The sequence below is a fragment of the Eleutherodactylus coqui genome, chromosome 4 (assembly GCF_035609145.1).
Source record: "Eleutherodactylus coqui strain aEleCoq1 chromosome 4, aEleCoq1.hap1, whole genome shotgun sequence".
NCBI classification, from domain to species: domain Eukaryota; kingdom Metazoa; phylum Chordata; class Amphibia; order Anura; family Eleutherodactylidae; genus Eleutherodactylus; species Eleutherodactylus coqui.
In genome coordinates this window covers 103,602,914-103,629,562 of record NC_089840.1, presented here as the reverse complement: position 1 = coordinate 103,629,562, position 26,649 = coordinate 103,602,914, and the positions used below count along the sequence as shown (strand labels likewise).

The following is a 26,649-nucleotide window of genomic DNA, read 5'->3' as shown; positions in this document are numbered from 1 at the left end:
AAATATATTTTAGGCCATGTTCACATATGCGTCAGAGCAAAAAACAGGTCTCTGCTGGCCCCTACCCCTTGTTGATGCAAGTTGTGGTGAAATATGTCGAGGGACAATATGTATATTTTTTCAAAAACAGTAGTCTCCTCAGCTGGGGTATATTAATGGTCTACCGCCGGCAGCAGAGACCTGGTTTTAACTCTCTCAGCCATTGTGTGTCAATGATACGGCTTTCTTGCAATCATATAGGAAGAAATGTTGAGGAATCTACCAACCTATAAACGATTATACACTAAAGTCTGGAAAAATTTCTTCTGCACTGAACAATAATCATTCCGATTCTCAGTGGATCACGGGAATCTGAACTATAATCGTTCAGTGTAAATGCCGACAGCTACTGAACGATAAACAACTCGTTCGTCGCTCAGTTTCTGCAGTCATAAAAATCAAACGACGATCGGTCTGTGTGAACAGGCAGTGTGTTCATCTACCATGTTTCCCCCGAAAATAAGACAGTGTCTTATATTAATTTTTGTTCAAAAAGGTTTAACTTTTTTACATGTATAGCTGCCTGGACACTATTTAAATTGACTTTTTTAATTACCTGTTAGCAGGGCTTAATTTTGGAGTAGGGCTTATATTTCAAGCAAACTTTAAAAAGCCTCAAAAATCATTTTGCATCCTTAAAAATTCTGGAAAATCATGCTATGTCTTATTTTCAGGGCATGTCTTATTTTCAGGGAAACAGGGTATGAATGACTGTCTGTTTACTGTAAATGGAGGTGGACAGATGAAAATGATCTCCGGCCTGCTCCGGTGTGATAGCGCAGGACCCGCAATAACTGGGACAGCCGTTGGGCGTTGCAGCGCCTCACAGTTGTTCTGTGTAACGGGACTCTTACAGGCAGCTTATATACAGGTTAGAGAGGCAACTATTTTTTTTATTTTTTTGCCCATCAGTCATTTTTAGGATATAAGAACAATAAAATGTATTTTATTGGTTAAGGGGGCTTAAATGGGCTTTTTTATTTTGCAATTCTTTTGGATTAGCCCTCATCTTCTGACACACGAAATAGCTGATTGCCCCGGTTCCTGACAAATGATGATGAACAGCAGTCTGGAGTCCGACATGACACTGCTCTTGGTGTCTGAAGTCAACAGCGGATTGTCATGGCTCAGCGCTCCTGACAAGCAGCCTCAGTCACCCGAGTCTGACAGTGAGAGCAGCTCTGTCACTGAAATGGTGCTCTCACTAGACTCGAGCGGCTTGGCTGCTTGTCAGGAGCGCTGGGCCGTGACAATCCGCTGTTGACTTCAGACACACAGAAAGGCGCTGTGTCGGGACCGGGACTGCTGTGGTGCTTATCATTTGTCAAGAGCTGTGGCAATCAACTGTGTCGAAGGATGGAGGCGGCACAGGCTCCAGGCTGTAGGTCAGGGAAGTAGTAGTATATCACCCCCTGCCTTCCCACCTTGTTGCGCCTGGGGCATATGCCCCACCTGCCCTCCACCTAGTTATGCCCCTGCTTGTAGGCCAGAATTCTGGATCTCATGACTTCTCCTCAGAATAACAATAGATTTTTAGTAAGTGACATAAATGTACATTGTTGCATGATGAAAACAGCATACCTGCTCTCATTTGAAGATTTGAAAACTTTGCTCCTCCTTCTCTGAGGTTTCTACCTTCAGCATGACAGCCTAGTAAATGGGAAGATGTTCCCTGTGTCTCTTCATCAGCTACAGCAGGACCATGCCCTCTTATGATTTCCAATGCCCCCATTATTTCCTCCAAACCCTCTGACATTTGGGCCAGCGGAGAGTCACGTGAAGCAGAAAGAAAAGGAGTGTCCAAGGGGGAGCTTGGAGGTGACAATGAAGATAACGATGAACGTGATGATAGAGAGGCTAATGACTGAGGGGTCTCCATTGAAATCTTCTGTTTATTGAGGTTGGAGAGTCCGGCTGTTTCAGAGTATTGACTGTCTCTGCAAACAGCATCTAATGGAATCATATCAAAGCGCAAGTGCTGGGAAAACTCCGAGTGAGATTCAGGCTTCTCATAATGTGGAAGACCATAAATGTCCGTAAAGCTTATAGAGCTGAGAGAACCTCGACTTGATGCTAGAGATCCACGACTTGAGGCCAAGGAACCCCGACTGCTTCCAGAAGACATAGTAAGGTTGCTGGCGGACAAGCTGCAACATGCAAACATACAAGAAAAAACGTCTATTAAAAGTACATTACAGAGAAATGCTGTGCATAAAACACAACACAAGGCATGGCAAATATAGGAACATGTATATTACATTTACTGATGAGTAAAAAAAACTTAATATGATTGTACAAAAGTCTTTATTCACACAAAGTAGTTGTGGTGTAGCACGAAATTACTAATTGGAAAGTGAGCCCCTAGTTAATTGGAAAGTGAGCCTCAGACGTATGTTATCCCTTATTATATAAGGCAGCACACACCATGCTGTATGTATAAACTTGATAAAGACACAATCATGTGTTGAAACGCGTTGTTTTAAACAAAATAAAAAAAAGATTGGTTTCTTTCAAGGCGCGGGATATTTTTCGTTTTTTAAACTTCATCATACGAAATTACTCTCTACCGTAGTGCAAAAGCCTCAACAAAAATATATGCATTTGTTTCTTAAGACACTGAATTACATGTTATTGGAACTGGTTGTATGGAAACCACATTGTGGTAAAAATTGTGAAAACCAGCTCAGAAGGACAGTATATCTGTACTGCACTTATAATAGGTTCAGCAGCATCGGGAGCTCCAGTCTGCAAAATCAGAAACTAGAACTATAGGATCTCTCTTCATTAAATAAGGCTACATGGAAACAAAGAGAAGTCCGGTGATCTAAATTACAGGTCGGTACCTACCTTTTCAGTTGAGTATGAAGGTAAGAAGTCAGACGAGTAGCCTCTTCTAGATGCTTTAAGAGGCAGTTTCTTTTCTCTTGTAGCAGTAACCTTCAAGAACAAGACACAGTGTTATGATTCTATCACCCTAAATCTCTACCTAGGGTCCCCAGATTCACGGTACCCTTTTTAGACAGTGACCCTCCATCTCTCCGCTTACCTGTCTTTTCGCGAGAGTACTGTCACCTCTCATCTCACAGCCCATCAAGCCCTAATATAGGTCTGACCTTTTTCTGCACTTCATACTCCTTTGCCCTTTTTTTGGATTCCACTTTCCTGCTCTGTTCGGGGATCAGGACCGGGGAATCCTCAAGGCCGAATGGCTCCGTCTCTGGATGGAACCAAACAGCGCCAGAAGGACCCCATTGACTAAAATGGGGTGAATTTAATTTCTGCCCAGCTGCCCGGCTTTTCGACGGAAGAAAATGTGCTGCAGCTGGGTCTGCACGAAATTTATAGAATGTTTTTTTTTTTATGGCATTCATCGTGCAATATAAATGACATAGTAACTTAATTCTGCTTGTTAATACAATTACAGTGACACCAAATTTATATAATTTGCTTTTTTCAGTTGTATTCTGCAAAATAAAAACACGTAAAAAAAATTGTGCTTATTTTTCTGTTGACGGGGTTGTGTGGGGGCTTCTTTTTTATGTGCTATAGCTATATTTCATTGCTTTTTGTTTATTGTTTTTATAATGCAGTATATAAGCAACATTATCAATTTTGCACTTTTTTTCATGGCGTTCCTTATGCAATCATGGTACGAGAAGAAAACGGCAATCATGGTACGAGAAGTAGGCAACAATCATGGTACGAGAAGTAGGCGACAATCATGGTACGAGAAGAAGGCAACAATCATGGTACGAGAAGAAGGCAACAATCATGGTACGAGAAGTAGGCGACAATCATGGTACGAGAAGTAGGCGACAATCATGGTACGAGAAGTAGGCGACAATCATGGTACGAGAAGAAGCGACAGTTATGGTACGAGAAGAAGGCGACAGTCATGGTACGAGAAGAAGGCGACAGTCATGGTACGAGAAGAAGGCGGCAATCATGGTACAAGAAGATGGCGACAATCATGGTACGAGAAGAAGACGACAATCATGGTACGAGAAGAGGACGACAATCATGGTACGAGAAGAAGACGACAATCATGGAATGAGAAGAAGACGACAATCATGGTACGAGAAGAAGACGACAATCATGGTACAAGAAGAAAGCGGCAATCATGGTAGAGGAAGAAGACGACAGTCGTGGTAGAGGAAGAAGACGACAGTCGTGGTAGAGGCAGAAGTCGACAATCGTGGTACGAGAAGAAGACGACAATCATGGTACGAGAAGAAGACGATAACCATAGTACGAGAAGAAGGCGACAATCATGGTAGAGGAAGAAGACGACAATCGTGGTAGAGGCAGAAGACGATAATCATGGTAGAGGAAGAAGATGACAATCATAGTAAAAGAAGATGACAATCATGGTAGGAGAAGAAGATGACAATCATGATAAGAGAAGAAGACAAAACTCACTGAGATAGAATATACAAGTCAAAGTTAAATTAACCTGTAAGTATATTTTCTCTAAACCCCCAAAAAGCTGTTACAACCTCTTTAAAACCTTTTATGTGCCAATGTTCCCAAATGGGATCACTATTTTTCCATTACTTCTAGTGGCCTAAAATTTACCACTTTTGTTAAAAAAATGTATCCTTTAATGTATATATGATACACCTATAGCAAACTGCAAGGTTGCGATTCCAAATCATTCTAGTACCTAAATTCCATATCATGTGACAGAGATGCCATTTCCCTTCATGACAAATGGTTTATCAATTGGAAGGGCCCATGTTGTTGGCATCTAACTAAGCTTGCGATAACGGCCATGCATAGGCCTTTCAGAGGTTTGCACACTATCACTGTATAAAAACAATGCTGTGTAACTTTTACAATCTTTCAGCAGTTTATTAGCCTGTACATGGCGTTGTATCCAAACCTATACCCCCGGGATAGATGATGCACTTCTTTCTGAGCATGGTGAGAAGGAATTGATGACTGACCTCCCTGGCTACCCGGAGAGCCACAAGGGAGGTCAGCCTAGCAACAGTCTGTTTTGGATCCTCCTTGTAGAATACATGATACATTATGGGATTCGGCTCATGCTGCCAATCCTACAGTTTCGCATAACACATGTCCAGAAAACAATTTGTTCTCCTAAACCAACAGTTTAACACTCTTCTGCAGAAGATAAATCACCTACTTATTTCAAGCCAGTGTTAGTCTGTTTAGGAAAACATTTCAGCACCAGGATCTTTGGCTTAAAAATGTCAAATTAAAGCTTATGCGGAAGACAAGAACCCAAATCTGTACTGTCAGAAAAGTTTAACAAAAATATTCAGGTCTAGCAGTATCAGCACAACTTTCTTTGGTCCATTTTACTACAACTGTAGTATACAAATATGTTCTGTCTTGGATTTTCCAGTCCGTTCCTACAGTAGATCATTAAGGTAGCAGCAGCAAAGGCTCATCTTTCTGTCACAGAATTCTCCATTTTAATTTTCAGCAGAGGGTTAGATTATTTTTCGTCACATCATGTAGGGCTCTGTTCACTCTATCTTTATGGCTAATGTTTATAACGGAAGCCGAGAATGGAATTGCAGAGATCCAGGAGAGGGGAGTGTACGATTGTTTATTACATTTATACACTCTTTGTAAAAAAAAAAAATCCATCCCCTAGAAGTTGTCGTTTTGTTGCAAAACCCGGCATGCAGTTACATCTCAGGCACATATACAAATGATTAGAGTTGTGAGGTGATTAGATGAACGGTCTTGTCACCTGAGGCCCTAAAATTGGTTCCCCCTTGGCCTATAAAAGGCTCTCAGAAGCAACTTGTATGTGAAGGACCTTAACTTCCACCTGTGTAGAGCTTGTTGACCATTAGATGCCTCTACGACCCAATTAAAGATTTCATACAGCTAATAAGAGTTTGAGAGGGGGGGTATTTTTGGAATGTGAGAATGGTCGTATTGGATGGTCGTATTGAAAAATTGCCTGCCACTTGGGCCATCCTGACCAGACTGTTAGGAGGTGTTGGTACCAGTGGATGTGTATGGCACACACACAAGGTGTCCGGGCTCAGGACACCCTCAACAGACCACCAGTGGAGAAGACTGTTTCATTGTCCGACAAGCACAAGCAGCGCAAACTGTTGTCCACCATCCAGAGACAGGGTGGCACAATCGTTAAAGGCCCTGTGTCTGTCTGAACCATTTTCAAGCACTTGGCAAAAAGACATTTGGTCCCACATTGCCCATTACATGTATTGCCTTTGACATGCACCCACCGTCACCTCTGTTTGCAATGGTGTCGTGAACGACTAAACTGGAATGCTACGGAGTGGAACTGGGTTGTCTTCAGCAATGAATCCAGGTGTAGTTTGGGCGCTGATGACAGCCATGTTCATGTCCAGAGACCTAGGGGTGAGCACCTCAATCATGCCTTTGTTGTGGAGCGGCACACTGCACCTACTGCTTGTGTGATGGTCTGGTGGGCCATCACATACAACAGTCCGTCACCCATAGTAGTGGTACAAGGGACAATGACAGCTCAGCGATATGTTCAGGACATCCTGCAGCCACATGTGTTACCCTCATGGCGGCTTCCAAGAGGCAGGTTAATGTTCAGCTGCACACACAAGGGTGCCACAGGAATGCCTCCACAACATTGCAATAATTCCGTGGCCTGCACAGATCTATTGCCAATGGAACATGTATGTGACCATTAAGAAAGACAGCTTCAACAGCCTATAAATTTGCACGATCCAGAGGCTCAGGGAAGAGATTTCTTCTACAATGAATTAAAAAGAAAATCTGACAAAACCCTTTGGCTGAGTTCACATGGGGCGGATTTGCAGTGAAATTTCCCTGAGGAATTTCGCTGCGGCAAATCCGCCTATGGCCGCTAATCCTGGGATCAGCCAGCCATGTGGATGAAAATTTGCAAAATTCCTGACCACACGGGACAGCCAATCCATTGCGTCAAAGCCGGGTGGAACTGGCATTGCGGTGCAGTATCAAAAGATGCAGCATGTAAATTTTTTTTCCCACTGCGGCCTCACTCCTCTCTATGGGGAGAGAAAGCGGCAGCGGAATGTCAGCGGCCGTGGGTTCACACAGGCTGCGCTTTTCCTGTGGAATTCCCGCATTTTTTTGGTGCGGCCAAACCGCAGGAATTCCGCTGGAAATCTGCCCCGTGTGAACCCCGCCTTAGGGAGCACAAGGGGACTACTATTACTTTGTAAGCATAGGAGAATATAATGACTTTTCTGGGGCACAAAGTGGACATGATTACTATATGGGGCATAAGGGGTTATTATTACAGTATGGGGGCACAAAGGATGCCCTATTTCTTCTAGTGGTCACTGCTGAGGAATTATTACTGTGTGTGAACAGCATTACTCTGTGGGGCAAAAAATGGGGCATTTTTATTCTGGGAGACACTGAGAGGCCTTGGGGGTTAGTGGCAGGATGGAGAAAGCATCCAAGGACAGACAAGTTGTAGCTTTAAGAAATGTTCATGGCAGTCTGGGCCAGATGCAGAAAGGAGAAAGTGGATGACACCAGTGAGAGTAGATGTCACTTGTAATCACTGGGGGTAACTGCACTGTAATCAAGATCACTGTGTTGAACTGGTATCTGACTATTATATGGGGATCATATTATATAGAGGTTACTATAACTGGGCTGCTGTATGTAAGCCCACCCTGTCATAAGTGTTTTCTTATCTATATGCTGAATATATATATATAAACACACTGTATGTGTGTATGTATTTTTTGGGGTGCAGCATGGCTGGAAGCCATGTAAAGTACTAGCAAGGAGGGTTTTTGAGTTGGGAAGCAGGCTGAGTTTTTGCACCGAGGCTCATAAGCGCCCCGAGTGTAAGCTAGTGTGACAGGATACATTATATACAGTAGTATGATGGAAAATAAATAATTTGACTTATAAGTAGTTATTACCAGTATGCCTAAAACTACCAATACAAGTTCTCATCTAATGCACAAACTACAAACCTTTCAGTAACTCCTTGGGCAGTAGTGGAGCAGGCCCTCTGTATCTCATCGGCCAATCGTCTTTTCTCCTCTTCTAATCTTGCCAATTCTTCAGGAGATCGCCTTTGTTGGCCAATGAGCTGCAGGTCTTGAAGGAGAGCTTCCTTCTCCTTGATGAGCTGGAGACGATCCCTGTCAGCTTCAGCCATTCCTGGCCAGGTTTCATTATCCAACAGAGCCAATTGGTGTTGTATGCTGGAAACTCTGATAAATAACAGAAGCAATTAGCAGTACGCTCCAAAATCACCAGTAACATTATTATTGAAATACAGAATCCGAAAAGTCTCTCTTACCGCCGGGCTGCTTTACAGCGCTACAATGGCTAACTAGAAATGTGGCTTTTCCTATTATTGCTCCAATAGAAAAATTACAGCAGAAGGATAAGATTTCTTTTAAGCCCCCCCCCACCCCTTCACCCCTTCCTGAGTTTACATCAAAATCACAAACACGAAAAATGTTTTTTTTAGACTGGTAGAGTCTGTATGTCTAATATAGGGATTTGCCATGAAATTTAGCCTTAAAGGGGTTGTCTTGCGGCAGCAAGTGGGGTTATGCACTTCTGTAGGCCATATTAATGCACTTTGTAATATACATCGTGCATTAAATATTGGCCATACAGAAGTTATTCACTTACCTTCCCTGCGCTGGCGTCCCCGTCTCCATGGCTCCGTCTAACTTTAGCATCTAATCTCCCGATTAGACGCGCTTGCGCAGAAGGGTCTTCTCCCATCTGTTCGGCCTGGCACAAGCGGCATTCTGGCTCCGCCCCCTTCTACGCATCATCGCGTAGCTCCGCCCCCGTCACGTGTGCCGATTCCAGCCAATCGGGAGGCTGGAATGGGCACATGTGACGGGGGCGGAGCTACGCAATGCCGCGTAGAAGGGGCGGAGCCAGAACGCCGCTGCTGCCGGACAGACCCGAAGGCAGAAGACCCTTCTGCGCAAGCGCGTGTAATCGGGAGATTAGATGCTAAAGTTAGACGGAGCCATGGAGACGGGGACGCCAGCGCAGGGAAGGTAAGTGAATAACTTCTGTATGGCCAATATTTAATGCACGATGTATATTACAAAGTGCATTAATATGGCCATACAGAAGTGCTGAGCCCCACTTGCTTTCGCGAGACAACCCCTTTAAATCCGGGCTGGAAATCTACTGCAGCACATGAATGCCATGGATTTAAATACCGCAGCAAGTCAATCCAGTTGTAGACTCCGCACTGATTTTTTTTACATAGTCTGTGGATGAGATTTGGTATATATATATACACTGTCTATACAGCAATATCATTAAAAAGTCACAAAGTATCCATTAGACTATGATAAACATATGGTGTAAAAGTGTGATGGATGACCTTCATCAGTCCCTAGAGCAGTGTTTCCCAACCTTGGTAGTCTTGGGGCATCCCTGGGAAAAAAAACTTTACCGTGGGGTACCCATACCAAAAAGGGGGTGTGGTTATAGGGCATGGCTCATCACAACGTAGGATTTTACCTCCGATATTCCAGGAACTTGGTGACCTCTAGTGAGCGCAGCTCCGTTGCCCTCTTCCACATCACCTGACCAGCGGCGCTGCACTCACTAGAGGTTGCCAGGTGAAGGAGGCGATGAGAGAGTGAAGACTTCGGAGGTAAACCACAGCGCAGTATCTTCTGAAATCATCTGATTTCAAGTCAAAATTCACACCAATGGATCGTATTTTAACTCACTTTTGCGGAAATGCTGCCACCGAATTTCCTGCTGTACAAAATCCGCAGCATTCCCACTACATGTAAACGTACCTCTTAAGGCTGGGTCCATATAGGGCTCATTTGCTGTGGAATGTCCGTAGTGAACATTCTGCAGCAGATCAGCAGTGGAAAGTCTATCTCAAAACCTGAACCCTTAGGTGTGTGTTTCATAGCGTATTTTTCTGCGGAATTCACCCCCCTATTGAGAAGAGGTGAATTCCACAATGGAAATGGCGATAAAAAAAGAAATGCTGCAGGATTTATTTCCACTTCTTGCAAACAAGATTTTCAAAAGCGCATCCACTTTGGTGCTGCTGTAAATGCGGCCCTATGTGAACCCAGCTGAGAGAGGATTTCCAGGCAGCAAGTCCTGTGATTCATGCACTCACTGCCCCACCACCATTCAGTACATTACCAGTGAGGCCATCACACACCTTACACTTTGGATAGCAGGGCTTTATAGCAATATTTCTCATCTCCAGTCCTCAAGAAAATCCCCCAACAGGTCATGTTTTCAGAATTTCTTCGTAATGCGTAGGTGATGTAATAATTGTCAGTTTCTCAGGTGTTCTGTCTAAACGATATCTAAAAACACCGCTCTATACTATTCTTAAAGGCTATGGAAACCTTTGTGCATGAAAATTCAATTCATACTGTACATATTTTACAAGTCCCTGCAGAAAAATGATACACTCATTTGTTTTTTGCATTGAGTTTTCCTTTTCATGCATTACGAAACCGGGGGAGAAGCAACACAGGAGACTCATTCTTGATATCAGTTGCCTTGGTGAGACTCCCACTGATCAGCAAGTTATCCCCTATCCTGTGGGTAGAGAATAACTTGTCATTGTGGTACAACCTCTTTCAGCTCTTTTTTTTTTTTTTTACACTAGCATCAAGGCTTTTATTTTCGATGGATCCATGACAGACAATTTTGTGACAGATCAAAAAAAAAGCTTAACCCCTTCCCGCTATAGGAAGTACAGTTTCTTCATGCATACCCTGACACTGCAGGACGGGAGATCGTGGGCCGATCTCCATCCATACAATGTGGGTGTCAGTTGTTTCTTACAGTCGACACTCAGCGGCAACAGCTCATGAGCCGACAGCTCATCGACTAGGTGCAAAAGTTTATCTTGGGGCCCCCCAACTTCTCTTAGCCCCTTAACGCAGAGGCGTTACTTTAAGCTCCTGGGCCCCAATGCAAAACCTGTAACAGGGCCCCCAACTATAATGCTTTATTCATAGTACTGGGCTCCCTATATGGAGAGGAGAGGCCTTATGGGCCCTCTAAGGCTCCTGGTCCCAGGTGCAACCACATTCCCTGCATCCCCTACAGTTACGCTAGTGGTTCAAGTCAGGAGAGCTGCAGTCAGGCTGGGAATGCACTTCCATATTACGGGCGTAAAACGGAGGCAGAAATATGGTAGTGTATCACAGGCCTAAAAGACATGTATCACTTATCCACGGGATTGGTAATAAATAGAGATGAGCGAGTATACTCGCTAAAGGCAATTGCTCGAGCGAGCATTGCCTTTAGCGAGTACCTGCCCGCTCGAGACTAAAGGTTCGGGTGCCGGCGGCGGGCAGGGAGCTGCGGGGGAGAGCGGGGAGGAACGGAGGGGAGATCTCTCTCTCCCTCTCCCCACCCCCCCCCACCCCCCCCCCCGCTCCCTCCTGCTGACAGCCGCTACTCACCGCTCCCCCGCGCTGGCACCCGAACCTTCAGTCTCGAGCGGGCAGGTACTCGCTAAAGCAATGCTCGCTCGAGCAATTGCCTTTAGCGAGTATACTCGCTCATCTCTAGTAATAAATGTCTATTCGTTGGGAGTCTTACCACTTGGACAATCAGCAGTTCAAGCAGCCCATAAAGAAGAATCTGCACTTAATTTAACATCTGCGGGTTTGATTTTATTTGATTTGCAGATGGAACGCATAGAAATGAAATCGCAGCACGCTTCATTTTAATATGGATGATGCGCAGATGGGCTCCATTCATCTCTATGGAAGTGTGCGATCTGCAGTGCATCCGCAAATACAATTGCGGATGTACTGCGGATTTGAAGGTTAAATTCAATTAAGGAGGTGAGGAAAAGGCTGGGAGGTGGGGATGCGGATTTTTTCTGCGTGGATGATCCACTGTGCATCTGCGTACATCTACGTGGAAAAAAAACGCAATCTGTGATCTCCCGCAAGCAATAAAAAAATCTATTTAACGCTGCAGAAATCCGCATGAAAAATCTGCGCATGCCGTGGACATGAGGCCTAAGCTTACAATGAAAACAACATTATGGAATGTACAGAGATATTTTAGAAGCTACCATGTTAAAGCGAAGATAATGATTTTAATAAAAAAAGGTAATTTTTCAGAAGCAGAGCTTGAATAGCACTTAGCTGCAGAGCTGCAATAGTAGATAAAGCCCATAAACCGGAATGGCGCTGTTTTTTCTCCCCAATTGCAGATAACCCCCTTAATTAATACATATGTCTTTAATTACCAATCTATTAGTGATGCTATTTACCTTTAATGAAAATAGAAGCATAGCCTTCAGAAATATCACAATACATCTACTCCCCTTTGGCTCTTAAGTATGAGACAAGCAGCCAAAAGTAAAGCAAAGTATGCTGATACTTCTCAATTTCCACAGGAGAAATGACATTACATGTGGCCAGGAAAAAAAAACTCTCCCAAAAGAAAAGAAATCTAACACAGTTTATTTCCTACTAGCATCTGGAAAGAATTTACATCACGTGGCCTTCAAGGCAAATATTTTTTCTTAAAACAATGTTTTAAAAATGAAGACAAAAAAAAAAGACTGAAAAGAAAGCGGAATACCAGCATTTGTGGTCGTGGAAGGGGGAGTCAGCATTTTACATGTAATAGTGAGAAAAGTCAGGGCATAAGGAGTAGAGAAATGCTGATTTCTCAATGCAAATCACAAGTACTGACATGATACATACCATGAAAACTGTACATGCCAGTCTATAAAGTCATGATATCCTTCATAGCATATACCTATGGCGATGGGTCAGCTGCCAAATGGCAGTAGGCAATGCATTTAGGTTTTACTAGGTTAAAGGGGTATTTCAGACAGGTCATCAATAATTGTACAGTGGGGATCTGACACTCAGGATCCCTGCAGATCATCTAATCCTCCAGCTGCTGTCAGTGCAGCAACGCCAGGTATCTTATCAATGGTCAGAGGCGGAACAGTAATGGAAAAGCTTCACTTCCAGTAAAATCAAGCCTATTACACTTTCTGCTCTAACCACCGATGCCCCACCGAATGTATCAGTGGCCAGAGGATCAGCAAGGATCCCGAGCGGTGAACCCCTGACAATCAATGGTTGATGATCTATCCTGGTCATCAATAGTAAATGCTCAGAATACACCTTCAATTCCTGCAATACCAGTGAACATTATGTTATCAGCACCGTCAAGCTTCTTTGCCCCTCATCTAATCTCAGTGGCAGAAGAAGTATAGCCTTGACAAAAGTAATAATTTGGTTGCTATGTACAGGAAAGGCTAAAATGCCACTGTGGTTGCTAGGCAGTGCGTTTCAAGCAATCATAGCATCTCATGGAACTCGTCAGTATAGCTCAAAAGTGAACGCCAACTCTGTGGGATTTGTAGTGTCACAAAGTAATGCCAAAGCTAGAAGTGGATCAATACAGAAGGAAAAGTATACAGGAAAGAGTTACTTTTCTCCTCTCTTTTGTACTCATTGCTGTGTTTGTCAAAAAAAACTCCATCAAAAACTCCATGGTACTACTGCCTTTGTGATTCCAACCCAACACTTCCTTCACACAAAGTTTTTTGGGATTTTTTGGGCTCATGTAAAAAGGCAGTGTGTTTTAAGAGCTTGTTCACAACGCATTTCACCTGCAGAGGTCCGTCATGGTTTATATCTAAAAGTTCAAAAACAGAATGGGAATGCAGACCCTTGACGCAAGTCATCTCTGTTCTAAATAGTCTAGCATTTCCTGCAGCTGCTGCCATCACAATGCCTCACCATGGGGGAACGTTTGGCCAGGTGATGAGAGGACATGTGGCTGTCATTTGCCATTTATTGAGTGTCTTCCATTTGGCTGCTCTAGTATAAAGTCTGGTTGGTGGAGTGTTGTAGTAGCAGTGTGGCAGGCCGCTCCTACTATGAGCTGATGCTGATAGGTCCTTGGCTTTTTAATCTTCATTTGTTTTCACATCAATGAAAGATATCATTTGAAAGCTTGATTATTGCAAGTAAATTTTGGCATGAACTCATGTACAGTTCTTATGTTATGCAGGTTGGAAGCCAAGGGGGGCTACTTAAACGTCTGTGTATTACACTACACTTCTGGATAAACTGAAGGTGGCATTGAAGTCACAAAAGTTAACCCAAAGTGTCATGTTCTTGCATGACAATGCCTAGTCCCACACAGTGGCCATCACCCAGAGCAAACCAGCTTGCCTGAGCTTCGAGGTGTTGGATCATGCTCCCTATTCACCGGATCTGAGACCCTTGAAATATCATCTGCTTTCTAATTTGAAGAAACACATCAAGGGAACCAAATTTGCCTTAATTTCTGACAGAATTGCAGAAGCTGACGTCCGCTTTGCTGCCAAACTAAAAGAATTCTGTTTGGATGAGTTGAAGAAGTTGCAACACCGCAGTCAGAAGTGCACTGATATCCAAGGGAACTATGTGGAGTAACTGTGAAATTTCATTCTTTTATATACAATGTTTGTAGTCAAAGCCTAGGACTTATCCACACCCCCTTGTACAATTAGCATAAAGCCAGCCCCATTAAAGCCAATGGACAGTGGTGCAGACTCTAAAATTACAGTTGGCCATTACAGGCAAAGACTATTGCCAATAGAATTGAATAGGAGCCATTATAGTCTATGGACTTTACTGACCATGCTCAATAGGAATAGAAACTTCTAGAAAGGTGGCTCTGATGAACTATGTAGGGAAGCTGAGCAGAACAGTAGTGGTTGTTACTGGTAAAGAGTTCGGGGGAGGCAGTCTTGCTTTGCTGATCGCTGATCAAAAAAGAACTGTTGCAGAGAACTGCTGCTGCCAAGAACCTCTGGTTCAACAAGCTGCCAGATCACCCAACCTCAGGAGTTGCATACCTACCACAGATAGGGACGTCTGGTGACTATCCAAGAGGGTAATAACCAGGCTGAGCCTCCATCACTACAAAGCTCATGAGGTAGATTCACTGGAGCTATACATCAACCGGGACCCAGTTGCCAGACACTTAAGAGGCTGGCCTCCGACTAGCTAGTGTGCTCACACTAATAGGGACAATTGCTTTATGAACTGTATGGTTCAGAAGGCCCTGATTTCTTTGGACTGTGACAAGTTAGGAGAGTATCTCCTCAAATAGACTGGGGCTAACATACAGTTTGGGCAGTGTCATTCCTGGTCACTAAGTTGTGGACTTTCTCGGCAGTCTAATAGTTATTATGGTTTTTTCTTTGATTTCTATTATATCTTTTTGATGTATTAGGTTTGTTTGCGAAAACAATGGTACCCAGTATTAACTTCAAGTTATTGCTGAGTTTGGAGTAGCTGGTAGCCATGCTATTACATGTATGCAAGTAGTTGGATAAAAATGGAGTAATTAACCAGAGCCAGCATGAGTTTGTAACAAACACGTCATGCCAAATGAATCTAATTTCCTTCTATGACAGAATCACCGACTAGGTTGATGAGGGAAATGCAGTAGATATGGTACATTTTGACTTTAGTAAAGCACTTGACAAAGTATCTCATACCATACTTATTGAAAAAATGACCAAATATGAGATTGAGAAGGCAACTGTTAGTTGGATTCACAACTGGCTGAGTGGTCTTACTCAAAGAGTGGTCATAAATGGCTGCATATCCAAGTGGAAGAATGTATCAAATGGGGTACCACAAGGCTCTGTCCTAGGCTCAGTGGTGTTCAACATTTTTATAAATGATCTGGAGGAGGGAATTAATGGGAAACTGACCAAATTTGCCGACGACACAAAGCTAAGAGGGATAAATAACACTAGGGAAGAGAGAGTATTCAGAACGATCTGGAAAAGCTTGAACTGTAGGCGGCGACTAACAGTATGGTATTTAACAAGGAGAAATGCAAAGTCCTACATCTGGGCAAGAAAAATGAAAGAAGCACATACAGAATAAGAGGAGGAATTGGGCCAGCAGCATATGTGAAAAAGACTTGGGTATACTAAGAGATCGTAGACTGAACATGAGTCAACAATGTGATGCAGAAGCCAAAAAGGCAAACACAATTCTGGAATATATTAAGAGAGGCATAGAGTCTAGCTCACGTGAAGTTTCTATCCCCCTCTACTCTTCCTTAGTCAGACCTCATCTGGAATACTGTGTCCAGTTCTGGGCACCCCACTTTAAAAAAGACATTGACAAACTGGAGCAAGTTCAGAGAAGAGTTACCAAGATGGTGAGTGGTCTGCAAATCATGTCCTATGAGGAACGGGTAAAGGATCTGGGAATGTTTAGCTTGCAAAAAAAAGGCTGATAGGAGACTTAATAGCGGTCTACAAATATCTGAAGGGCGGTCACAGTGCAGGCGGATTAGCCCTATTCGCATTTTCGCAAGGAAAGACTAGAAGCAATGGGATGAAACTGAAAGAGGGGAGACACAAATTAGATATTAGAAAAAACTTTCTGACAGTAAGGGTGATCAATGAGTGGAACAGGTTACCGCGAGAGGTGGTGAGTTCTCCTTCAATGGAAGTGTTTAAACAAAGGCTGAACAAGTATCTGTCTGGGATGATTTAGTGAATCCTGCACTGATCAGGGGATTGGATCAGATGACCCTGGAGGTCCCTTCCATTCTACCATTCATCCTAAAGGAACCCGGGCACCTTTCCTGTGACCCGTTACATTATAAAGATGCTTGTCCGTCTGTCTCGTTCTCCTGTTTCCATAGAGGAACACTAAAGCTCTGTCTGAGTGACCATCAGGTTTCTTGTTCACCTCCTTAACTAAGGCTCTTGTCCACCAATTGGGTGCATACTGTGTTCTTTGGGACCTTTAATATTACAAAGTAATTTTTATATACTTTCTCACATCTGTACCCAGTTTTGTATGGGAGGTCTGCGGACAATTTTCATTTTATGGATTTGTTTTTGCTCTGACGAGAATAGTCAACAGTGGACCTCATAGCCGCCTGTCTTTCTAAATCATGTCCAATCAAATTTACCATAGAGCAACTCCAATCAAGTTGCGCAAACATCTCAAGGATGATCAATGGAAACAATAGGCATCTGAGCTCAACTTTTAGTATCACTACATGGGGTGTGAATAAATATGCACATGTGGTATCTGTATGTACGTTTTCACAAATGTCTATCAGCTTGATTTCGCTTTCTCATTTTAGGGATTTGAAATAGTTTGATGAGAACAGAAATATCTACTTTTTATTAGGGTTAGAATATAACAAAGTTAAGAGGACTGAATTATTTCTGTAGAGAAGTTTGAATGTAATGACACCAGGGGAAATAGAGATCCTACGTGAACACGCAGCCTTCCAGAGCTGACCTCATCATGGATGTTGTAGGTATAGTAGTAAAACCGTGAGCAGAACCCTTCCTGCCAGTGTATTAAGATCAAGTAGTTCACATGGAATACCACATAAATCTGCCGTGAGGTTCCATGACTCATATGTTATTGGATTTCATTGCTGGGGAACTTCAAACCGTAAAAGCTCTATGAACGTCATGTCCTCTTCTTCTAGAAATGTAATCTGATGAAAAACCAATCCCCGCGTCTGTGTTCCCTAACCACATTCATGAAATTTACACTACTGTGAGCAATAGTCTCATCGGTGACATGTTCCCCGCAACACGAGACTGCGTTAAGATTGTATTTCACTCGCTTCACTTTCTCTTAGTCAAATATCTCCCGCATTGGCCGATGTTTCACTGACACCAATAAACAATAACCATTATGTTCTTCATTTCCTACTTTTTAACTGTTGCCATGTCCTTATACCAGTGTCACATGACTAACACAGGCACATTTCAACATCCATGTTATGAATTCTGACTTGGGCTTATATACCCAGTCATTGTTACAAGGCCTGTTAAACAGTCAGACATTGACTTGCATAAATGCTGCCTTCCAGTAGGTGGTGCTGTAGAGGAATTGTTCCATCTTCTCATTTGCATATTTCCCAGAAGAGCATGGATGGCTTTATAAGTCTCATCACACCTGCTAGGTGCTCTCCTTAAAGGAGATGTCTCGAGGAAGCAGTTAAATTTTTTTTTTGCCCAGTCCCCCCCCATTAAGCATACATAACTAAGCCCCCCTGTAAATGACATTTCTAGCTGGTTCGTACTTACCGTTCCAGCGTTTCAGCAACTTATAAAAGTTTCCTCAAGATGGCCGCCGGCTCTTTCCCCGTCGCTCGCTGCAGCCCGACGTGCGCGCTCCCGAGACGCCGCCAGCTGTGTCTCCATGGCAACCGGACGCATCGCAGCCGCCGACCAGACGCCCCTCAGCCGCCGACCAGACGCCCACCGCCAGGCAGCAGGTAACCGGCGCTAGCCCCCGGCTCCCCAGCGCTAGACCCTCAGCCCAGGTGAAGGCCCCGGAGCCCAGCGCTAGGTTCCGGAGCCTAGCGGCAGCCCCCCCCGGCCTAGCGGCAGCCCCCCCTGGCCTGGCGGCAGCCCCCCCCGGCCTAGCGACAGCCCCCCCCGGCCTAGCGACAGCCCCCCCATCGCAGCGACAGCCCCCCCATCGCAGCGACAGCCCCCCCCGGCCTAGCGACAGCCCCCCCATCGCAGCAACAGCCCCCCCATCGCAGCGACAGCCCCCCCGGCCTAGCGACAGCCCCCCCATCGCAGCGACAGCCCCCCCCCGGCGCAGCGGCAGCCCCCCCCCCCGGCGCAGCCCGGCGCAGCCCCCCCCCCCGACAAATCACTTACCTGGGAGGCTTCTCGGGGCTGCTGGGCTGGGCTGGGCTTCTCCGCTGGGCAGCTCCACTTTCTGCACCTTCCTCTAACAGAGGATGGTACAGAATGGCCGCTCCAGCGCGCTCCCGAGCAATGACAGCTCGTCTGCGCATGCGCAGAAGAGCTGTAGCGGGGAGCACACTGAAGCGGCTCGTGCTGAATGGAGAAGACCGGACTGCGCAAGCGCGTCTAAAAAAGCAAGCTGCCGGCGAATTTAGACGGAACCATGGAGACGAGGACGCTAGCAACGGAGCAGGTAAGTGGAATAACTTCTGTATGGCTCATATTTAATGCACAATGTACATTACAAAGTGCATTAATATGGCCATACGGAAGTGTATAACCCCACTTGGTTTCGCGAGACCACCCCTTTAAGGAGAAATGATACCCCTCCTTACCCATGTCTATAGGCCTCTCGCTAGCCAAGCCAACAACCTACTATACACTGATGAGGGGCAAAAACCCTGGAAACTGTCAGTACATGGCTAGCCTTTCCTTCTGGAAAAGACTCTGGTTCTTTAGAATTACAGCTATTGCAGTCATAGTAACATTTAAAATGCAGCTCACACATGGAGGTAACAAGCTACTGCAAAACTTGCATGTGTGTTAACCCTTAAAGAACAGGGCATTTTGGTCCTAAAGGACCAGACACTTTTTAGTAATTTAACCCATAGGGTGGTTTTATGGCCCTATTTTGTTTGGGGGTTGCCAGCGATTACATGATCACCTGGTATGCATTAACCCTTTCCAATCCAATTTTTTTCCCCTCTATTCTCTTCTATTCTCCAATTTATTTTGAGCTGGGGAGAATGGCATTCTCCCTTCACCCTCCTGATCTATGACAGAGATCAGGGGGGTGTCGGCAGTCATATGATCGCCGGGGGAATGCAGAAGTTATACTTCCGCATTCTCTCTTCACCTTCCTGATTTCGGCTGTGACTGATAGCCGAGATCAGGAGGTGCCGGCGGTCACATGATTGCTGCGTGGAATGCGGAAGTAACACTTTCTGCCTTCTCCTCGGGGGTCCTTGATGAGGAGCAGTACAGGAGTGCATCCTCACCCGATGTGTCTGACGAGCGGTTGCAGATGCACTCCTCCACTGCAGTGGCGGGCCTGTTCTGACATCAGAAATGTGAAGGAATTTCATGATGTCAGAACAGGTTAGGCATTGGAGAGGAAAGGGTTAAAGGGGTTGTCCCACTTCTAGCTATTGATGACCTATCCTCAGAATAGGTCATCTATAGCAGATCAGCGATTCCCACCTGGGATCTCTTTGCGATCAGCTGTTCCCTGGCTGTCTACTGAGCTGTGTTGCTCAGTACACAAAGACATCAGCCCTGGGAAACAGCTGATTCCCAGGGGTCCTCGGTTGCGGACCCCCAAAACCTCTCGATCTACTATTAATGACCTATCCTGAAGATAGCTAGAACTGTGACAACACCATCCAAGAGCATTTGTCCTATCTCAAGACGGTGAGGTGCAGGGCTAAGTGGGGTGCAGGGTTAAGTATGGGTAGGTGGGGTGAGCACACTGCTCATCAATACAGCCAGACTTAAACTAGGGGCCCAATGTATTTTTTCAGTGCTTCTAGTAGCAAGCTGGCATGGTGGCATTTTGGCAAATAACACTATGGACCTGCAGCTATAATAGTGCAGCATATTACGTAACAGCTCCACTTTGTGCGTTCACATGTAGGCAATTTGCTGTCAATCTTGTCGCAGATTTTGATGCAAATCTACAGCTGATTTCACCCCTTCAATTTCGATTCAGTTAAAAGGGTGAAAATCTGTTGCAGATCTGCACAAAATTATGCACCAAACCTGCGACATTGCGAGGAAAAAAAGTCGTGGGTTGCTAAATATTGTGATGTTTTATATAGCCCATGTTTCCCTATGGAGCCTCCTTGTTTATCGCATTGCATAGCACAGACTTGCAATTTCCGTGCAATGCGGTCTTAACATTAGAAAGTTCTATTAACTTTCTCGCTATAAAATTGTGGGTAGTGACAGCGCGAAGCTACATTTTTCCCAAGGAAAAAAGCCTGAGCGATGCTACAAAATCGTGTGTACATAGCAATGATATGACTGTCGCCCATGTAAAAGAAGGCCTAAAATCTGACTTCACCCCATTGGATGATACATATGTCACATTTTGCGCACCGCAGTGTAGAAACAACCTTTCCTACTAATACAGCCATCCTGGCATAAAGCGATGTACATGCTGCTTCTGACAGCATCTGTAGAAATGATTAGTCGCCGACCTTCCCCAGCAGCATGCACGGCTCCCACTGAGCTCTGCAATCATGCAGGAAAGCTAGCCTTTCCCCAGCAATTTCCTCTGCCACACCCCGACCTTCAAACCTTTGAAAATCAGAAATTCCTGCAAGAAACAAAAATCTGCTACATTAAATGTAGGACAGAACGGCGTTCATTACTGAAAAAGGACAACCTGATAACTGCGCCATTTCCAACCAAACTTTAAAGTAAGTGATCAAAAAAGTGCACATGAACTTGAAATAAGTTGACGCGGCCAAATGCAGAGCCTACAGCTTGTAACCCTGCAGGATGGATGGAAGGACGTTGTAGACCTCGGGGTGGGGGCATGGGACAGATGTATATTATGGCGCACACAGAAGTATATGGGCCCGTAGTGTAACATACGGCTATGGAGGTTTTCTATTGAGCCTGCCTTCAGCTAGTGAGTACTGGATGAGTGCTTCTGCTGCTTCGTTCTAGCGATTGGTGGGGGTCTCAGAAGAGGCGTAACTTGAAGCTCCCGGGCTCCAATGCAAAATCTGTAACAGGGCCCCCAACTATAATGCTTTATTCATAGTACTGGGCTCCCTATATGGAGAAGAGAGGCCTTATGGGCCCACTAAGGCTCCTGGGCCCGGGTGTAACCGCATCCCCTACAGTTACGCCAGTGGTTCTCAGCACCTTAACTCCCACCTATCTAAACTTTTTATATGTTCCTATGACATGTCGGAAAATAGTTTTCAAAGTACAGCTATACTTAAAAGAAATATGGCGTATTCAAAGAAATCTCCCTAAATTCCCTCTTTCATACCTGCAGTCTAATAATTTGATTGACGTTATTTGTCTCGTTTTGTGGCTAGGCTGCTGGCGCAATACTGCGGAAAATGTATAAACCAACAATGATTTTTATGTCTGCTGAAAATGAACGATGAACGGAAAGTGAAAAGAATTGCGGCATGTCCTATCTTTGCACGTTCCCTTAGGACGTATTGCCCACTGATTTCTATGTGGCCGGCAAAAGCATCACACAGCGTGCGAGGTGCACCCAAGTCTGATGCCAGGTTTCCAATTGAAAATAGCCTTACGTATGGAGGTGAGGAGTTTTTAATTTAAAATCCACTGCGGAAATTCTGCAAGTGTTTAGAGCTGGTGTGAAGCCAGCCAGAGGACGACCGGGAGGGCAATGTATGGATCACAGATCCCATCACTTTCCTATATCATATCGCAGATATAAGAGTGTATTCCAATTCATTATCAATACAACACGGAGGTGGGTCCCAGTAATTACAGGCAAACAAACCACTTTGTATGGCCTCTTTCACACGGGTGACAGCGATCTCGCCATAAGAAAATCACAGCGATTTTATTGCGATTTTGTGGCACTACAAAGTCACGCGACTTGGTAGCGCTTTTTTTGCTGGGGGCAGGTGGGGCTTGAAATATAAGCCCTACCCCAAAAATAAGTCCTGGCTACATTTAAGAAAAAAACAAAAAACACAATAATCACCTAACAGATGCTGTCCGCTCCGCCGCACTTCTCCTCCGGCAGGTCCACGGCACTTGTTTGTAGTCTTCAGCCAGTGCTTCCTGGTCTGGGGGTTCGAAAATCCCACCTCTAGGAAGCACTGGCTCTTGTTAGCTCATCGAGCACTGATTGATTGTCTGAGCTGTGGTGCTCGATAAACCAATTGCAGCCAATCAGAGCCAGCGCCTCCTGGAGGTGGGGTTTTGAACCCCCAGACCAGGAAGCACTGGCTGAAGACTACAGACAAGTGCCGCGGAGTTTCATAAGGAAGTGCGTGGGAGCAGACAGCGCCTGTTAGATGATGTACTGTGTTTTTTTTGGGGGGGGAGGGGGTTAATGCAGTCAGGGACAAACAGTAGGACTTCCTACTGTAAAAGTTACATCACACCGCATGAAAACTGCGATTTCGTGTGATGCGATGCAAGAAAGAAAGCCTCCATAGGGAAACATGGGCTACAAAACATTGCAAATGGTGACAATATTCAGCGTGCTGCTATTTTTTTTTCCCGCAATGTAGCAACCTACAAAGCATCACTAATGTGAAGGTCCCATAGAAAAGCATGGGCTTTACAAACGTGCGATTCGTAGCACTGTGGCATTGAGAGAAAATCGCACAATTTTATCGCCAAGGGGGCCTTAAGGTACCTTCCACAGCAAATTATTATGCACTGGTATGATTTAGGCTGCTCTCACGCCTGCAGTAGGGTCAGCTCAGGGTTTCCATCTCTCTGCTCCGTTTTTAAAGGAGAGAAACTGAGATAAAACAGAAAAAAACTGGTCCATTTTTTTTCTGTTTTATTTCAGTTTTTCTCCTGCAAAAATGCAGTAGAGAGATGGAAACCCTGAGCTGACCCTAACGCAGGCGTGAGAGCAGCCTTACATATTAATGTCACTGACATTCTGTTTTATAACGGAGAACGTGGGACAACATATAGACAACATCTACACAACTTTGTACTATTTGCACACAGAGCATTCTCCCTCCTACGTAACATAGTAAAGGAAGTGCTGCCAGACGTTAGACGTGTAGAACGCACATACACACGGACGGGAGCGAGGCGTGCAGAACACTGGAGACCATTGTGCAGAAACAGCTTAATACATGAAGAATGTGCAGAAATAGTTTACCCAAAATAAAATATCCCCTATTGAAACTGTTGACAGAATTGACGCCTTCTATGGCATACAGAGCGCGGCGGGATTCACACACCGCAGAGCAGATGGAGGAAAACAGTCTACGCAAGAAGAACATCTTTGTTATTTGTAGTAACCAATCACAGTCTACAGTAGACATTAAGGAACTTGGCTTCTCATATTAATATACACTAAATGACCATTTTATTTGAGACCCCCCATCTAATAGCTCGTTGGATCTCCTTCGGATTACTTGACCTTCTGTTTGTCAGAATGATTCTTGACACCCTCCTCCGACCCCTTTGCCTGATAAGTTGTTTTACAGGATTCCATTTTTTGGATGTTTGTCCCTATTCACACGATTCTCAGTATACTCAATGTGGACAGTTTTTGAAATACTAGTCCGGTTAGTCTAACACCAAAGAACTTCCCTCATTCAAAATCGCTCAAATCACTCAACTTTCTCATCTAATGTGGATTCAGTCTGAAACTCATATATGTCCCACAGCTCATTTGATTTTATTCTGTATATCAGAGTCACGTGTCTAATTTCCATGAAACTCCAACCATGTAGGGGCAGGTGTCTCGAATAAAGTGGTCATTCAGGCTATACTCTACATCAGCGATTCCCAACCGGGGTGCTGGGAGTCACTCAGCCGACATTAAATGAGTTTTCTAGACCGCACCCGCCGGGATACACCAGGGTTGGACCGGAAGCTTGCTCCGACCCCCATGTAGTGGCCAGCGCTTGTAATGGCAGGCGCAGCTCTCATTGAAATCCAGAAAAGTGATTTTGAAAATCTCGACCAAAAGCTGCAGAAAAAATCTGCACAAAAGCCACGTGGAATTTAATTCCACAGCAAATCAGCCCCGTAAGGACCCAGCCTTAGGTTCACACACAGTGGAAATGCTGTGGATTGGAAAACTCCACAGCAAAATCCGCAGCATTTCTGCAAAAGCCACAACACCATTAGTGAGGAGTTTGACTCGAAATCAGCCGCAGTTCCGTAGTCGATTTCATAAGATACCGCACTCCCTCTGACTCCTGGAGTCTTCATGCTCTTGGCATCTCCTTCACCGGGCAGCCTCTAGTGAGCGCAGCTCCGCTGCTCAAGTGATGCGGACGTGGGCAGCGGCACTGCACTCACTAGAGGCCACTGGAATATCGGAGGTAATATCATACGTCATGATAGGCCACGTCCCTAACCACACCACCTTTTTGGTAGGGGTGCTCCGCAGTAAAATATGATTTCTAAGTGTGCTCCAAGGCTGAAAAGTTTGGGAAACACTGTTCTACATGATTGTATGGTAAGGAAAAGATTATTTTAAACTTCTGTCATCACTCACCTTTTCTTGGCCTCCTCATACTGCCAATTAAGTCTTACTCTGTCCACCAGTTTCGATTTATCTTCAAAGCCAAACTATAAGGAATAAGAAAAATTTATTCTAATTATAGATGACTAAAAATACAATAAGTCATATTCCATCTCAGCACGCCGGCTTGGATTTCCTCTACCTCTCCGATGTTATCTGTCTGCGAGCAGGCATCACAGTATTGTTGAGGTAAACACGAGTCATTGAGTGAGCTCGAATTGTGATGAACGTTGTGCAAGGAGTCGGAGATGCAGCAGCTGTTCCTGAATCCATCCGTCAGCTTGGCCAGGCTCTGTATGACATAGAAACAACAATACTAGACATTAAAAATAGTTACCTTAGTGGAAATCTTATGAAACGGCACTACCGATGGCAAGACGACGCTACCGAGTGGTGGACAACGTGCCAAAACTGTAGACGGGAGCTACTGAGGATGAGCGTGTAGTACAAGTGGTTCAGTCTTCGGTGGTTGAAGTTATTATGGCACTCAAAGTCATAGAGCTGTCATCGTATTTTAATGGCCATGACTAAATGAAATAAGCGCCTACTAGACCTATTTACACTATTATAGCACACATAAATCATCAACTCGGAGCTCTACTCTGCAGAGCGATGTGCCGCTCCTGGTGGACAATACGTGATTTTATTGGATTTGTTTACATCATTGTAAAAAGTATACGATTTTGTAATGTGATGAAAAGTCACATAATTTTTTTACCCATAAGGTAGGGCAATTGACAAGTACCTCTAAAGGTATGTTCACGCAACCCAAATTTTTGCATTGGAATTCATGGCAAATCCTCACCTCCTAAGTGCCCCATGACTATCAGTGTGAATCTGCACCAAGTAACGTCAATTCTTAAAGCAGATTCTGGGGCAAAACCAGAAACCACATCAGAACATTTGCACACTGAATAACTCATTGAGAACTGATAAGTCCACATGTGGATCCATGGTACACTGGTAAAGCCACCAATGTTAGAGGCAGAATCCATGCAGAAAAATGTGACACAGATTCCACGATATCAGCACCTAGAAGTACATCCACAAAGGAGGAAAATCTGCACGTACCACACGTGGATTTTGGTGCAAAGGGTGAAAACTAAAGCAAAACATTGACACGCTGTAGGGTAAGGCTGGTGCCACACGGGGGTAAGCAGATTTACATTCGTATTTGTGCAATGGGCATTGCGTCTTTGGGTGTGAAATGCAGTCTAAAGCTCTTGCTCAAGCCCTGAAGGCTGTGGGGTCAATCCCTGCATGGTTCAGGTAGCTGGCTCAAGGTCGACTCAGCCTTCCTTCCTTCAGAGGTCTGTAAAACGAGTACCCAGCTTGGAGGGGGGTTATAAATAAATGAATTACCTGAAAGCACTGCGGAATAAGTTGGTGCTATACAAATAATAAGATTTATGTATTTTATGTACGTGTTTTACTATACTTTGTGCACATTTGCGTGCACAAAAAAACACCCAACCCTGCTCTCATGCAGGAAAATAGAACATGCTGCGTTTTTTGGTGTGCAAACTAAAGACGCACGCAACATACTCGCATTTGAGCTAATCCATTGAAATCAATGGGTTCTATTCACTGTGTATTGTGACCGCAAAGTCCTGCACAAATACATTGGCATTAA

General features: G+C 44.5%; 1 protein-coding gene across 1 annotated transcript in view; it reads right to left on the bottom strand.

Moving 5' to 3' along the window:
- WWC3 (WWC family member 3) overlaps positions 1-26,649 on the bottom strand; it is a 152,574-nt gene that overhangs the window by 37,876 nt on the left and 88,049 nt on the right. Inside the window, exons 7-11 of the mRNA XM_066599932.1 lie at positions 25,159-25,308; positions 24,990-25,063; positions 7,998-8,240; positions 2,887-2,976; positions 1,621-2,186 (exon numbers count right to left, since the gene is read on the bottom strand). Of these exons, the coding sequence (XP_066456029.1) occupies positions 1,621-2,186; positions 2,887-2,976; positions 7,998-8,240; positions 24,990-25,063; positions 25,159-25,308 (1,123 nt within the window). The remainder of the gene's footprint in view (positions 1-1,620; positions 2,187-2,886; positions 2,977-7,997; positions 8,241-24,989; positions 25,064-25,158; positions 25,309-26,649) is intronic.